Here is a 12,274-nt window from a genome sequence, read left to right on the forward strand (position 1 = left end):
GTTCACAGTTGCACAGTCCTTGGCCGCTATTTCCAGTTTGAAAAGTGGTCCCTCCCCTTCCGCTACGTAGCCAAGATGGCGACCATTGAGGGCGAGAAGTGTCCATAGTTCCACACTCAACTTCTTGACTGTTTTGAGTGCACCATCCGGGTACTCATAGTGCGCTGCATTCTTCCATACTTCTCAGTGTGAACGCACTTATGCACTCAAAATATTAAGTGTAAGTACAGAAGTACGCGATTTGAGACACAGCAACAGTTTTCAGTCGTGGCGTCCACCCCCTTTGAATAGCAAACAACTAATTAAAACCAAACTTATCAGAAAAATGAACATTTGAACTACCTGAAATGACAGCAACCATCTTTGGGAAAAGTTTATTTGATGTGTATTTTGATATTTTAGTTTGGCTCATGTCCTATCAGCTAACATGACGGTTGCAGGGTTTATGACCTATACTGCAGCCAGCCACCAGGGGGCTATTAAGATGCTTCCCAAGGTGAAGCTGTTATGTCATCGATCTTTATATACAATCTATGGATAAATCAGCCAGTTGTTATAGATATATCAGTATTACTGAATATGTCAGCTGCACCTACAGTACACAAATGCAAAAGTAGGTTCTAAGGCAATTTAGTTGCAGTTTTCAGTTTCATAGTTCGTCCAACAGAAAGTACCGACAAGCTTTGCTACTGTAAAATGTCTGGCTTCGTAGATATTTTTGTCAGTTCTTTCAAAAATAATCTAAGGGATTCAAATCAAATATGTTTATTTTATGTGGTTATGTATAAAAATATATACTAATACCAATATATTATCATTAAGATCCTCAAAAATCCAGTATTGGTCAGGCCATATTTTAAACATCAAATGCTTTCTTACAGTTTTCATGAAGTATCTGATACAGTGCAGCAGTATGAAGTAAAATAAAGCCCTGGCAGTATGACTAGAGGATGTGTTGTGTCCTCTGTAATATTTAGACGACAACAACTGTGCCTGGAGTTGATGTTTATCATAGCACGCTAATGCACACTGTGCTAACTTGATTATGTCAGCCATGCACCCTTCCAAAAGCCTCACTGTGGTTAATTAACAATGAAGCTCCTCTGTTCTCACATTCCTCATAACTTATTAAAACAGATTATATCTTTTCTCGGGTGCCCCATCCTACTTTAGATACCAGTCTTCCTCCGGTGGCTCCCTTTAATCACCGCATTGTTTCTGCCAAGCCCAACCAGATCATCAACTTCTACACCATCAACTGGCAGGAGGTCCTGGGCGGGTGAGCACTTTTCAAATCTCTGTGTCATGTCAGAAATGAAAGCTATTGATGACCAGTTGATCTATGACAGATCAAAGGCAGTGCGAAAGAGGTTCCCATAAAGCCCTAATAGCGCAACCCTCCCCCCGGTCCCCTTCTCTCCACTGGTTCATGACTCCAGAGTCACGGCAGTTATTTTTACTTCGAGACTGAGTGGTATGTGAAACTGTATCCCTGGTGCCAGCTGGTAGCTAATCACTAAGTGTTAATCCGAGTCTTCAAAGAGGAGACACAGCCCAGCTCAGATTTAATGAAATAACAGATTAAACTCAACACTGTCCTAAAACCTTCCCGTTTGACGGAAGATCAGTTTTTGATTCGTCATGGAAACATTAAACGTTGTCTGTCTCCTGTTTCACAACTGTGTCGAGGCTGCCAGGATGTTTGATTTGACGTGTCTGCAGCTATAATTTTTTTCTTTCCCTCTCATCAAGGGGTCGTTTTGGCCAGGTGCACAAATGTGTTGAGAACTCCTCTGGTATCACTTTGGCAGCGAAGGTCATCAAAGCCCGGTCTCAGAAAGAAAAGGTACAGCACTTGATGTACATCACGATGAAACAGTTCTATTGATACTACAGTGAGAGCCACGCCACATGATATAAAAAGCAAAGGGGCCCAGACACAATTTTCAACACTAGTACACTTACAAGGCCACTTGGAACAGAAGCAAAGGGAATACTTCTCACCTAGGCGAGAAATATTTGACCTAGAAGGGAAGATGCATTGTCTCATAGCAGAGAGCAGCTGACACCTTTCATCGTGTCCGTGTGTGTGCTCGCTTGTCTGTGTATTTGTATGCATCTGCGTCCGTTTGTCTCCTCCTGCATCTGTCTGTCTGCGCCTGTGTTTTTGGTAGGAGGTGGTGAAGAATGAGATCCAGGTCATGAATAATCTGGACCATGCCAGCCTGATCCAACTCTATGCAGCTTATGAGTCAAGGAATGACATCATCCTTGTACTCGAATAGTATGCTCCTTCTTTTATACTTTCAGCACGTTTATTTTCTCTTAAAACAGCAAGTAGACTTTTAAACTTTACCAAGTTACTTCAGTAATGTCCAGTTGAAATTTGGTTAAATTTGTTTGATAAATTACTTCTTGGTAATGTGGGTAATTACGCTAAAAGAAAACAATAATTTAGATTTTAAAATGCTTTAAGTTTGGGATGTTTGAGTGGTGTTTTTAATGCATTCGTCTCTATCCTTAGTGTTGGCGGAGGGGAGCTGTTTGACAGAATCATTGATGAAAACTACAAGTTAATGGAGCTGGACGCTGTTGTCTTCATCAGGCAGATCTGTGAGGGGCTGCAGCACATGCACAAAATGTACATCCTGCACTTGGATTTAAAGGTAACAAAGTCACTTATGGTGATATTACTTTAAAACAGACTTAAAGCTGTAGTTGGAAGCTTTTATAAGAATAAGATTTTGTCAAATTTAATGAAACTGTCACTATATCCTGGCGGTAAAAGTTTCCGCCTCCTCATAGTGCTTCTCATAGCATTTGCAATAATCACCATGGCTGAAGGAAAATAATAATACTAATAACGCATCAGATTTATATAGTGCTTTTCAGGACACTCAAAGACGCTTTACAGTGCTGAAAAATGTCAATGATAATAAAATAAAAATGAAAAATGACTGTTGGAAACTAGGGAAAAGCCAGTTTGAACAGATGGGTGATTTGAAAGTCTGTAGGGAGTCTGCATTTCTGGGGCAGCGGTGGCGAAGGCTTGGTCCCCCGAAGTTCGGTGTTTGGTTCTAGTGATGGGGGTCGGGAGGTTGGAGTCAGTATAGCGTAGTCGGCAGGTGGGGAAAGGCGGTGGAGGAGGTCAGTGAGATAAGAGGGGGCAAGGTTATTGAGGGCTTTGTAGGTGATGAGGAGGAGTTTGTACTGGATGCGGTATTGGACAGGGAGCCAATGAAGCTGTTTGAGGACAGCCAATCAGAGCCAAGGAGTCTCTAATGCAGCTGTCAATCATGTCAGTCACTACTAAAAAGTTTGTGACCTGGCTGCTGCGTTGAAACAGTCAATCCAAAACCAAGCACCGCCCACTGTCCGGAACAAACCTTTTCATTTAAACTAAAATATGTTTCTGAAAACATCTGAAAGGAGAAATAGGAAACGTTTAGTTAATGCTAACCGACCGCAGTTGACAGCTGTGTTTGAGCCCCCTCTGCTCTGATTGGTTGCTTTACACAAGCCACAGTGGATTCATGCAAATGCCGTGAAGGAACGGGCACACACTAGCAAAATTAACATTGGCAAATATTCACCACCTTTTTACCTCCGTGCAGTGCAAGTAAAGAGGCGAATGAAACATTTGCCTCCAGTGGCAAAGCCAAATCACAAATTTGCATTACATGGAGTTCAACTTTGGTGAACTTTGACTGGCAAAATCGCAGCCTCAACTAATATCAAAAGTATGTGCAATGAAGAAATTAACTGTTGCCATGTCTAACCAGCCCATATTGTGTGGTACTGGCTATGAAAAAGAAAGAAAATAGACAATGTACCAATAACATCATATTTTGCAGTATTTTTTTATTTTTTTATTTTAGCAAGCTAAGGTTTAAAAATTACCTTCATTCATGTGTTTTAGCAATTTGCTTTGTACAGTTAACTATTTACACATTTATGTTCACAATTATTATTCACATATTTACATGTTAAAATACTCGCAGCAGCATTGATAAAAACAGTTAAATAATTTGCTGGATCTGCTTCAGTAATTTTCACGCTCATTTATATCAGGCTAAGTCCTTCTAGCTCTTCATTGTTAAGAGACTATAACAAGGAAGCTTAACCAGGAAATGTGGTTGTTGTGAAGCTGCTGAAGTGTGGAGAGTAGTGAAGTGCTGCTTAATAGAATATCCGTCTCCTTCTTACTGTGTACTGTCAACAAGAGTGACCCAACCACCACACATGGAACCCTCGTGTTACACTAGCTTTCTGTGTGCGTCACAACTGGCACTGCTCACATTATTGCCTCAGCATGTGATGGTCCCTCTCCTGCATTTGCTCTTGTGTGATCATACCCTTAAAAGTACTACAAGGAGGCAGAGGGACATGATTTCTTTCACAGATTATTTGTCTCATGTACCGCTGTCAGGATTTAGTGACACTTTCAGCAATGTCAGAAAGTTGTTTTTTATAAAAGTGACCAATAGCTTTAACCCATACTCAAAGTTTAATCAATCAATTACTTCATATTTCAGCCCGAAAACATCCTGTGTGTGAACAGAGCCACAAATAAGATCAAAATCATCGACTTCGGTCTCGCCAGGGTGTAAGTACAGTGTCAGCATTTGCTTCTATTTTTATTGACAGTTTAACTGAAATAATACAACACATATTTGTTCTTTTCCTCACATAGATATAAACCACGTGAGAAACTGCGAGTGAATTTCGGCACTCCGGAGTTCCTCGCACCTGAAGTTGTCAACTACGAATTTGTGTCTTTCAACACAGACATGTGGAGCCTTGGCGTCATCACCTACATGCTGTAAGTAAATGCACAAACACGTCTCACACACATGCACAGGCGGCTAATAAATAACCACTGTCTGTGTCTTCCTGACAGTCTGAGCAGTCTCTGTCCCTTCCTCGGGGACGATGACAACGAGACTCTGAACAACATCTTGTCCTGTAAGTGGAGCTTTGAGGAGCAAGAGTTCATAGATACGTCTGAAGAAGCCAAAGACTTCATCACCAGACTCCTCGTCATGAATAAAAGGTATCCATCTTCACATTCTGTGTCACTATCCTTCTATGTGTGTGTGTGTGTGTGTGTGTGTGTGGTGATTTTTAACACAGTATTTACGTGTCATTGTGTTTGTCATCAGTTGGAGGATGGGGGCGGCTGAGGCCTTGAGACATCCTTGGCTGTCTGACCCGACCCTTCATCATCGCCTATATACAAAGGTAGAATACACAGTCCTTGCCTGGCTTTATCGTAAACAAACTGATAAACTGTGCAGTGTTGCTGATCTTAAAAATAACTTAATTCTCCAGAAACATATTGAATCAATAAACAAAAATCTGGGACAGCACTAAAATGTAACTTTCATTGTTCTTTACGGAAAGATAAGACAGTTTGTTGCACACTTTTAGAAGTTTATACGTTAAAATTCCTAATATTTTGATGTTTCTTTTAATGCTTTAAAAAAAGCATTTTTTAAACAACATTGCAGATATAAAATCATGTTTACAGAACTATTAATCTTATTTGTCAGTGTGCTTTAATTTGTACTAAAAAATCATTTATGATCATCGTGTTTTTATGTCACAGAAAACTATGTGCAGATCCCGGCGATCATCATGTGTGCCCACGACTGACAGTTGAGGTTGGTCTGTTCTTTTTCTCGTCTTTTCACTAAAAAAATACTTTGTTTTTCTTTACATGTTTTATATTTGGTTAAGGAAACACTGAAACTCTGAACTGTCACAGTCATGTTCTCAAATGTCCACAAGGGGGAAGCATGCCTCAAATTTTGTGCAGGGCAGCACAGCAGACTCAGTGCCTGCTTGTTACAGTATACACACAGTAGCTGTGGCCTTTTAAGCGTGAATCATCCCATTTACAATACACTATATATATTTTTTTTTTAGGGCTACAATGATGTGACGGCTTCAGCTGTGGCCACTCGGACCAATTTTCAGTCCATGCACGGTGCCGCATGAGCTGAAATTCTGGCAAACCTTTTCCTGACATGTGATCCACTGACAATATTCAGGCAAACACACTTTTGTTTAATTGGAATTATTCATGAGAATGTATTTTCCTTAAAAATTGTAATGCAAGAGAACACAGGGTAAAAAAGCAATACCAGGAATATCGTTTTGGTTATTTGTGCAGGGTGTTAGTTATTTTTCATCCCCTCGTATATGGCTTTTCAAAACGGTGCTAATGTCATAATTGGACTTACCCTCATGACACATGTATTATTATAGAACTTGTTTATGTGTGGCACCTTTGCCTTGAAATGCGCACATTTTCCTTTCTTTCTTCACTTCGAAAAATACCCACTCCTTGAGCCACTCTCATGTATCTCTAACCAAATACACTGTGCTGTTATTGTCCACTGCTTTTGTGTGAAGGCTACAGCATGATTCGTGTTATGTGATTGGTGCGTTTCTTCCCGTCTCAGTTACAAATGTTACCCAATATTTTTTTTCCGGGTTGTAAATAAATGCTGAACTGTAGATTTAACATTCAGACTCTCATATATATCTTAGGGGATAGACTTCATTACAATGTTGGATGTGTGTTGTACATATGGACAGAATGGAATTTGTGTGGCCGGTGTCATGAGCCGTAGTATGTGCACTTTATAATGTTATTTATTTAAACATAGATTACACATGAAGCTACCATAGTTCCAGTGAAAAGGCCTGTGTGGTCAGATCTACCCATATTCCCTTCCTACTTGTGTTTCATCCTGCTTTCTCTGTGTGTTTAGATAGAAAGCACATTTTTACTGTATAACAAACCAACACCGTTTATGTCTTATCAGCTGTTTTAATCCTTCGTTGCATGTCTTTGTGTGTGTATGTGTTTTGTCAGCCAGTTTAAGTAGCCACACATAGAAATCACTTTTTTTAAACTGTTTTTTTTTTCACTCTAGCTGCATATTTGTGTTACTGTAGATGCTTTTTCCACAAAACAAAGTTATGATAGAAATGCCTTCTGTGAAGGAACACTAACTGAAAGTAAAACATTACCTACCTAATGCTGCCTATAAGTTGATCAAGGGTTAGAACTACATTTATGTGGTTTTAATTGAACTTCATTATGAATGTTTCATTTTTCTTGTTGAACACAGAGTGCTAGTAAAAGACGTTATCCTCACCGTGTGTTAATGATTTCACATTCAGCATGTATTTGTGAAGTGAGTACACATCCATTAAACTGAAATTGTGTCTTAAACGGGGGTATGTTTCCTTTTATTACTGTTGTTTGTCCACTTTGATAACATTTATGTTAGTGCTGAGTGTATATATTCATGAATTTACAGAGGAGGCTCAGTAAATACAAGTGGCTTGCAAATAAAGAGGTAAAAAACATGTATAAATAGCTTGCAATTAAGGTTTAATGATGCATTCACATGCTCCTCAAATGGTCCCATTTCCTGTGTTGGAAATTCATTTTTTCGTCTTTGTCATGTTAATGAGCTTCAAGTTGTAATTTGGAAACAACATGGACGCTACGAAGATGTGTTGTATTTTATTGCTCAGAGCATTTGTGTTAACAGTTTGAAGCTTTACAATAAAAAGTGATTTTTGTCCCAGATTTGTTGCTGCACCAGTACATCCCCTAAAACTGCTATCATATTACTTAAAAAAATAACTTCTTGAAATACTCTAAGTCACTCTACGAGGACAGCAACAGCTAATACCACATTACGAATTACATGTATGCAGAAAATTGACACACAAGATATGAATGTAAATGTAAAAATGTACTTTCGTCCACCATGTTTCTGCATATATGATGTCAACTCAGCTACTCATGTACCAAAATTTGTACCAGAATTTGAGTTGTTCCAACTTGAAGGGGTGTTCACGTGAACTTTCCCAGTTGGGATCTAATTTTTCCAATTCTTCTGACACCACATGAATGCAGGGTAATTACAGTATCATGGTTGAAGCTAAAATCTGATACTGTAGTAGTGATTCTGACCTTTTTTGGTTAGCAAGAGGTGAAGTAAAAAAAAAAGGGATTTTTTAAAATAAAATAAGACATAAGACATAAGAGACTTTATTGTCATTGTACAAAATACAACGAAACTTCGTTGTTCAGCAGCAATAAAGAAGATAAAAGGATAAAAACTAGAACTATAATGAAAAACTACAACTATAGCTAAGCGTATAAAACAAAACAATGGTGAGGATAAACTAGAACTATAGCTAGAATAAGTATAAACAAATGTAAACACAGTAAAGCAATGCACAGTTTTAAAAATATAGAGGATGTATATAAATAAAGGTGGATATTGCACAAAAGTATATGAAAATTATGTTAATCTGATTTCATGCTTTATCGTAATGTATAAGACATACAGTACAGGATTTGCCCTTTTAATCTACAAAGTCATATTGGTGGTAGGGAATGTCACACTTAAGACAAGAGCTCCAAATGTATCTGTGAATGAGGTCTTTTTTAATATTAGACTGGAATTAAGTGTTATGTTTTTGAGAACAGTGAATGGCTTGTGATTACGTAGCACTTTAATCTGCCACATACATCCATAAATACACAGCTGAGGTGGATTCCTTGTTCTCTCTGGGGTATATTTAGTTTTTATCATCTTTAAACTCTGACTGAGAGGACAACACTCTCTATCACAGAAGTCTTTTTTCTATCTGTAGTTCACTATTTTTGGTGGGAATTTTTACAATCTCAACTCAGGTCTATTTAAACCTTAGACACACAAACACACTCCTACTCAAGATGAAAGTACAGCTGATTCCAGGAGCCTAATAAAGAGCATCTGAGGGAGCCAGTGTGCGCAATACAGTTTGTACACCTGAGAAAATAAACTGAGTGTGTGGGATGATGATGATGTCGGGGGAATGGGGATTTGACTCAGATATATTGGAGGAAAAAAAGTGGGTATCAACAGTTTTTTACAGAGGTCACAGGAAGGGCTGAGACACAGAAAATGAAGAAGAATGACAGTGAGGAAATGTGAGGAGCAATTGTGTACATTTCAAGCTACGTTTCCACAAAGTATACCTTCATTTTCAGCCTGCACTATCCTTTAAAAGACAGTAAGGTCTTATTTTACAGAACCCACAGGGTTAGTCAAGGATAAGTGCAGACTTTATGGGGGAGTACCATGGGAAACATGTATTTAATTGTACAGAAATACCAGAAAAGCAAACTGTACCACCAAAAAGCATAGAAACCCAGTAGTTGACCACTTTTACATCCAGTAGTTTGAGACTGTCACGGCCATAAAATTGTAAGGGCCGACAAAATAATTCACAGTTTTGGGGTTATTTTCATTTTTATTCAGTTTTGATTTATATAGCGTGCACTGGACAGTGACAAGACGGATGGATGAGAGCAACAAACTGTCTTCCAACTGTATGGAAACCTGAAATCGCCATGAGCTTGAGCTTCGTTTGTGGAATTTCTTTCCTAGAAAGTGGACGAGACGAGAGATGTGCAGCTAAATATGGGAAACCACTGTAGGAATATTTACAGAACATCGGCTATCAGAGCCAACTGAGAAAGAAAATACAACACAGAGGCATAGGTAACCAAAACAAAGTGTGGAATTTCCTTTATTATTTTGCATGAAACTGTGTTTAATCTGGGGCGTAATTTCCACTGGGGATAGAGGGGACATGTCCCACATCTTTTCAAAATCACATTTGTGTCCTCTCACTTTCAAAATTACCGTACCTATTACACTACAGTTTGGCTTGCTGTCAGATCCTGGCTGATAGCGACTGATTTTGTTCTGATATACTCCAAAAAATGCCCCAGATGTGTAACATATTCAGCATATTTAGTATTATTATGCCAGAATGTAGCATGATGACAGCTTTATTATTTCCCAGATCTTGTTTTGGTTACCGTGATCCCCACATGTATGTAGAAATGCAGAAAATGGGATTTAAATTGTAAGTTTTTATCTGGGGTGGACCCCCATGATCCCCTGTTTCATTGTGCCTCTCAAACCAAAGTTACACCCTTGCGTTTCAGTCACTTAAAACAGGAAAAAACCCAAAGACTTGAATGTGAAAATTGAAGAAAAAAAAAACCAGTGTCCTGAGATATTACGAAAAATATCCAACAAAAATAAAGTGTTAAGGACACATAAACATGAGCTGCTTTTACACTGCCTCTTTAAGGTGAGAATTTCATGCCGCTATTCCACCTCATTGGTCTGTGTCAAAGGTACAATCATGGGATGGCGGACAGAGTTGTCTCGCCTTTAAGCAAATATCCCAGCGCCGAAACAATGTCTGTATAAAAGGGACCGTCGGCAGGGCAGGGTCATGGGCAGCATGGGTGTGACGTTTTGATGACGCATGCTACCCTCTGCCAGGAGATTTTAAAATCAGCTAGCAGCAGTTAACAGCTAACTGGCCAAAAATGTCTGTGAGACGGGAAAACAGTGAGGTCCGGGAGCTCCTTACCCTCCGAGCAGAGGACAATGTCAACCGCCATATAACAGGGATGGTAAATGATTGCTATTGACATCTTATGCCATTATTATTGTTTATCATATGTCACACAAGAGGCCGATGCTGTTGTGTTACATGTCACGCCCATCTCTTGCTTCTGGGATGCCAACATGGTGTCTTAAATCACACACTGGAGCAGCATAATGATAAAGAAGGGACTTCATAGTGGCCTTATAGCGTGGTCTCTGTGTATAAAGGGCCAAACATTCACAGATGGGTCCGGTGGGTCCATGTCATTGGTCCGACAGCCCATTGGTCCGACGGTGCTGAACGGCTCCCGGCGGGCGTATTTCTACCTTGATGGTGCGTCGCAACCGGCTCTGGGTCAGCTGGGAAAGGCTTGAGGCGGAGCAGGCTCACGGCTTATGTGTTTGTCACTTTCTTTTTCATTTTAACCCACACCATGATCTTTTCCTGACCCTAACCAAGTGGTTTTTGTGCCTAAACCTAACCAGACCTTAACCACAGGGCATCATGATGATTTAGGAACGAACTTCGGAACAATGGGTTTAATATGGTCGGAACAATGGGCTGTCGGACCAATGGGCTGTCGGACCAATGAACAGTTCCCGGGTCCGGCTAGCTGGATGTAGCTAGCTATCCTATTGTGATGTTGGCTACTGTACATTTATGACCATCAACACTATAAAGACCTTTGACACAGAGGTTGGCATTTGAATTTCAAGTACTTTCCATCCTGATTTCCTATCAAGGACTGACGGCTCTGTTTAGTCTGCTATTTGTTTATTTTCACACGTCATTTCATCAGACACAAAATGTTTAAGGTCAGGAACAGTTCAGAGAGAGTTCATACATTCCTCCATTAAAACACAGGCGGAGAGAGTCGGAGGCAGTTAATAGCCATTATTCCGAACATGCAGGTCGTTTGGCAAAACAGGTGATACTGATTTCTTCCAAGTATTTTCCCTCCTCTGTCTTACTTTTTTTTTGCTTAGCTTTTCAGAAGCCCGAGGGTTGGAAGCTGAACGCGAGCTCTCGCTCTATCCCTGGTCCGAGGCCCAGGTTGGAATGGTGAGAAATTCAATTTAAGAGGAGAAAAAAGCCCTCCTAGAACTGCCCCTCCACCACCCCGCCTCACCCATAAGTCCCCTCCATCCACATCTCCAGGGGCGATCTCGAGGAGCCAAACCAAAACCAGATGGACTTATTGGGCCTAAAGATAACAAATAGTGCCTGAGTTCCTGTCAGTTAGAGACCACCAGAGCTAAGAAGCTGAGTGGGGAAAAAAAGCTTACTGACATGTCTACTTCTTTGTCCTGCTATATAAAATATTATCAATATCGACATGTATTATAATACAGTGTATCAGAATGTAAAAGAAAATGTGCTGCTACAGTCGGTTTGTTTGGTCTGGGCTGGGTTGGGGGTGGTGGCTGTATAGTTTGGGTGCGTGTCTTAAGAGGGGGTTGCATTCACAGACCAGGTGCCATCTTGGCTTTGGGAAGGTAGGCTGTCAGCAGTGACCTGAATCTCTGGGTGGCATGCTCTCCAGTTTGTTAGTCGATACACCTACCGCCCACACACATTAAGTAAGAAAGGACAGAGAGAGAAAAAAGAGCAGGGTGACCCCAGAACTCCTCACAGCCTCCCTGCAGATTGACTAAGAAAGTGTCCTTTGTAACAGGAGTTTCCTGTACGTAATTAAAAAATATTGGGCCCTGCTCAGAAGGGAGGAGACGGGGTCGGGGTTGTAGGAGGCTATGTGAAGGGTAAGATTCCCTGCTCCACTCTTCGT

The 12,274-nt window shown here is 40.2% G+C and overlaps 1 protein-coding gene across 5 annotated transcripts in view; it reads left to right on the forward strand.

Annotated features, from left to right (window-relative positions):
- Positions 1 to 7,246, forward strand: part of mylk4a (myosin light chain kinase family, member 4a) — a 15,726-nt gene extending 8,480 nt beyond the window's left edge. For all 5 annotated transcript variants that reach the window (XM_050033171.1, XM_050033172.1, XM_050033173.1 and 2 more), the window contains 10 exons: positions 1,174 to 1,279; positions 1,753 to 1,846; positions 2,175 to 2,284; positions 2,525 to 2,666; positions 4,536 to 4,606; positions 4,694 to 4,822; positions 4,901 to 5,053; positions 5,163 to 5,241; positions 5,609 to 5,663; positions 5,929 to 7,246. In XM_050033171.1, coding sequence (XP_049889128.1) covers positions 1,174 to 1,279; positions 1,753 to 1,846; positions 2,175 to 2,284; positions 2,525 to 2,666; positions 4,536 to 4,606; positions 4,694 to 4,822; positions 4,901 to 5,053; positions 5,163 to 5,241; positions 5,609 to 5,662 — 938 coding nt within the window. In that variant the 3' untranslated portion in view covers position 5,663; positions 5,929 to 7,246. The remainder of the gene's footprint in view (positions 1 to 1,173; positions 1,280 to 1,752; positions 1,847 to 2,174; positions 2,285 to 2,524; positions 2,667 to 4,535; positions 4,607 to 4,693; positions 4,823 to 4,900; positions 5,054 to 5,162; positions 5,242 to 5,608; positions 5,664 to 5,928) is intronic.
- Positions 7,247 to 12,274: the final 5,028 nt, after the last annotated feature.

Source organism: Epinephelus moara, chromosome 21 (genome assembly GCF_006386435.1).
Source record: "Epinephelus moara isolate mb chromosome 21, YSFRI_EMoa_1.0, whole genome shotgun sequence".
Taxonomy (NCBI): domain Eukaryota; kingdom Metazoa; phylum Chordata; class Actinopteri; order Perciformes; family Serranidae; genus Epinephelus; species Epinephelus moara.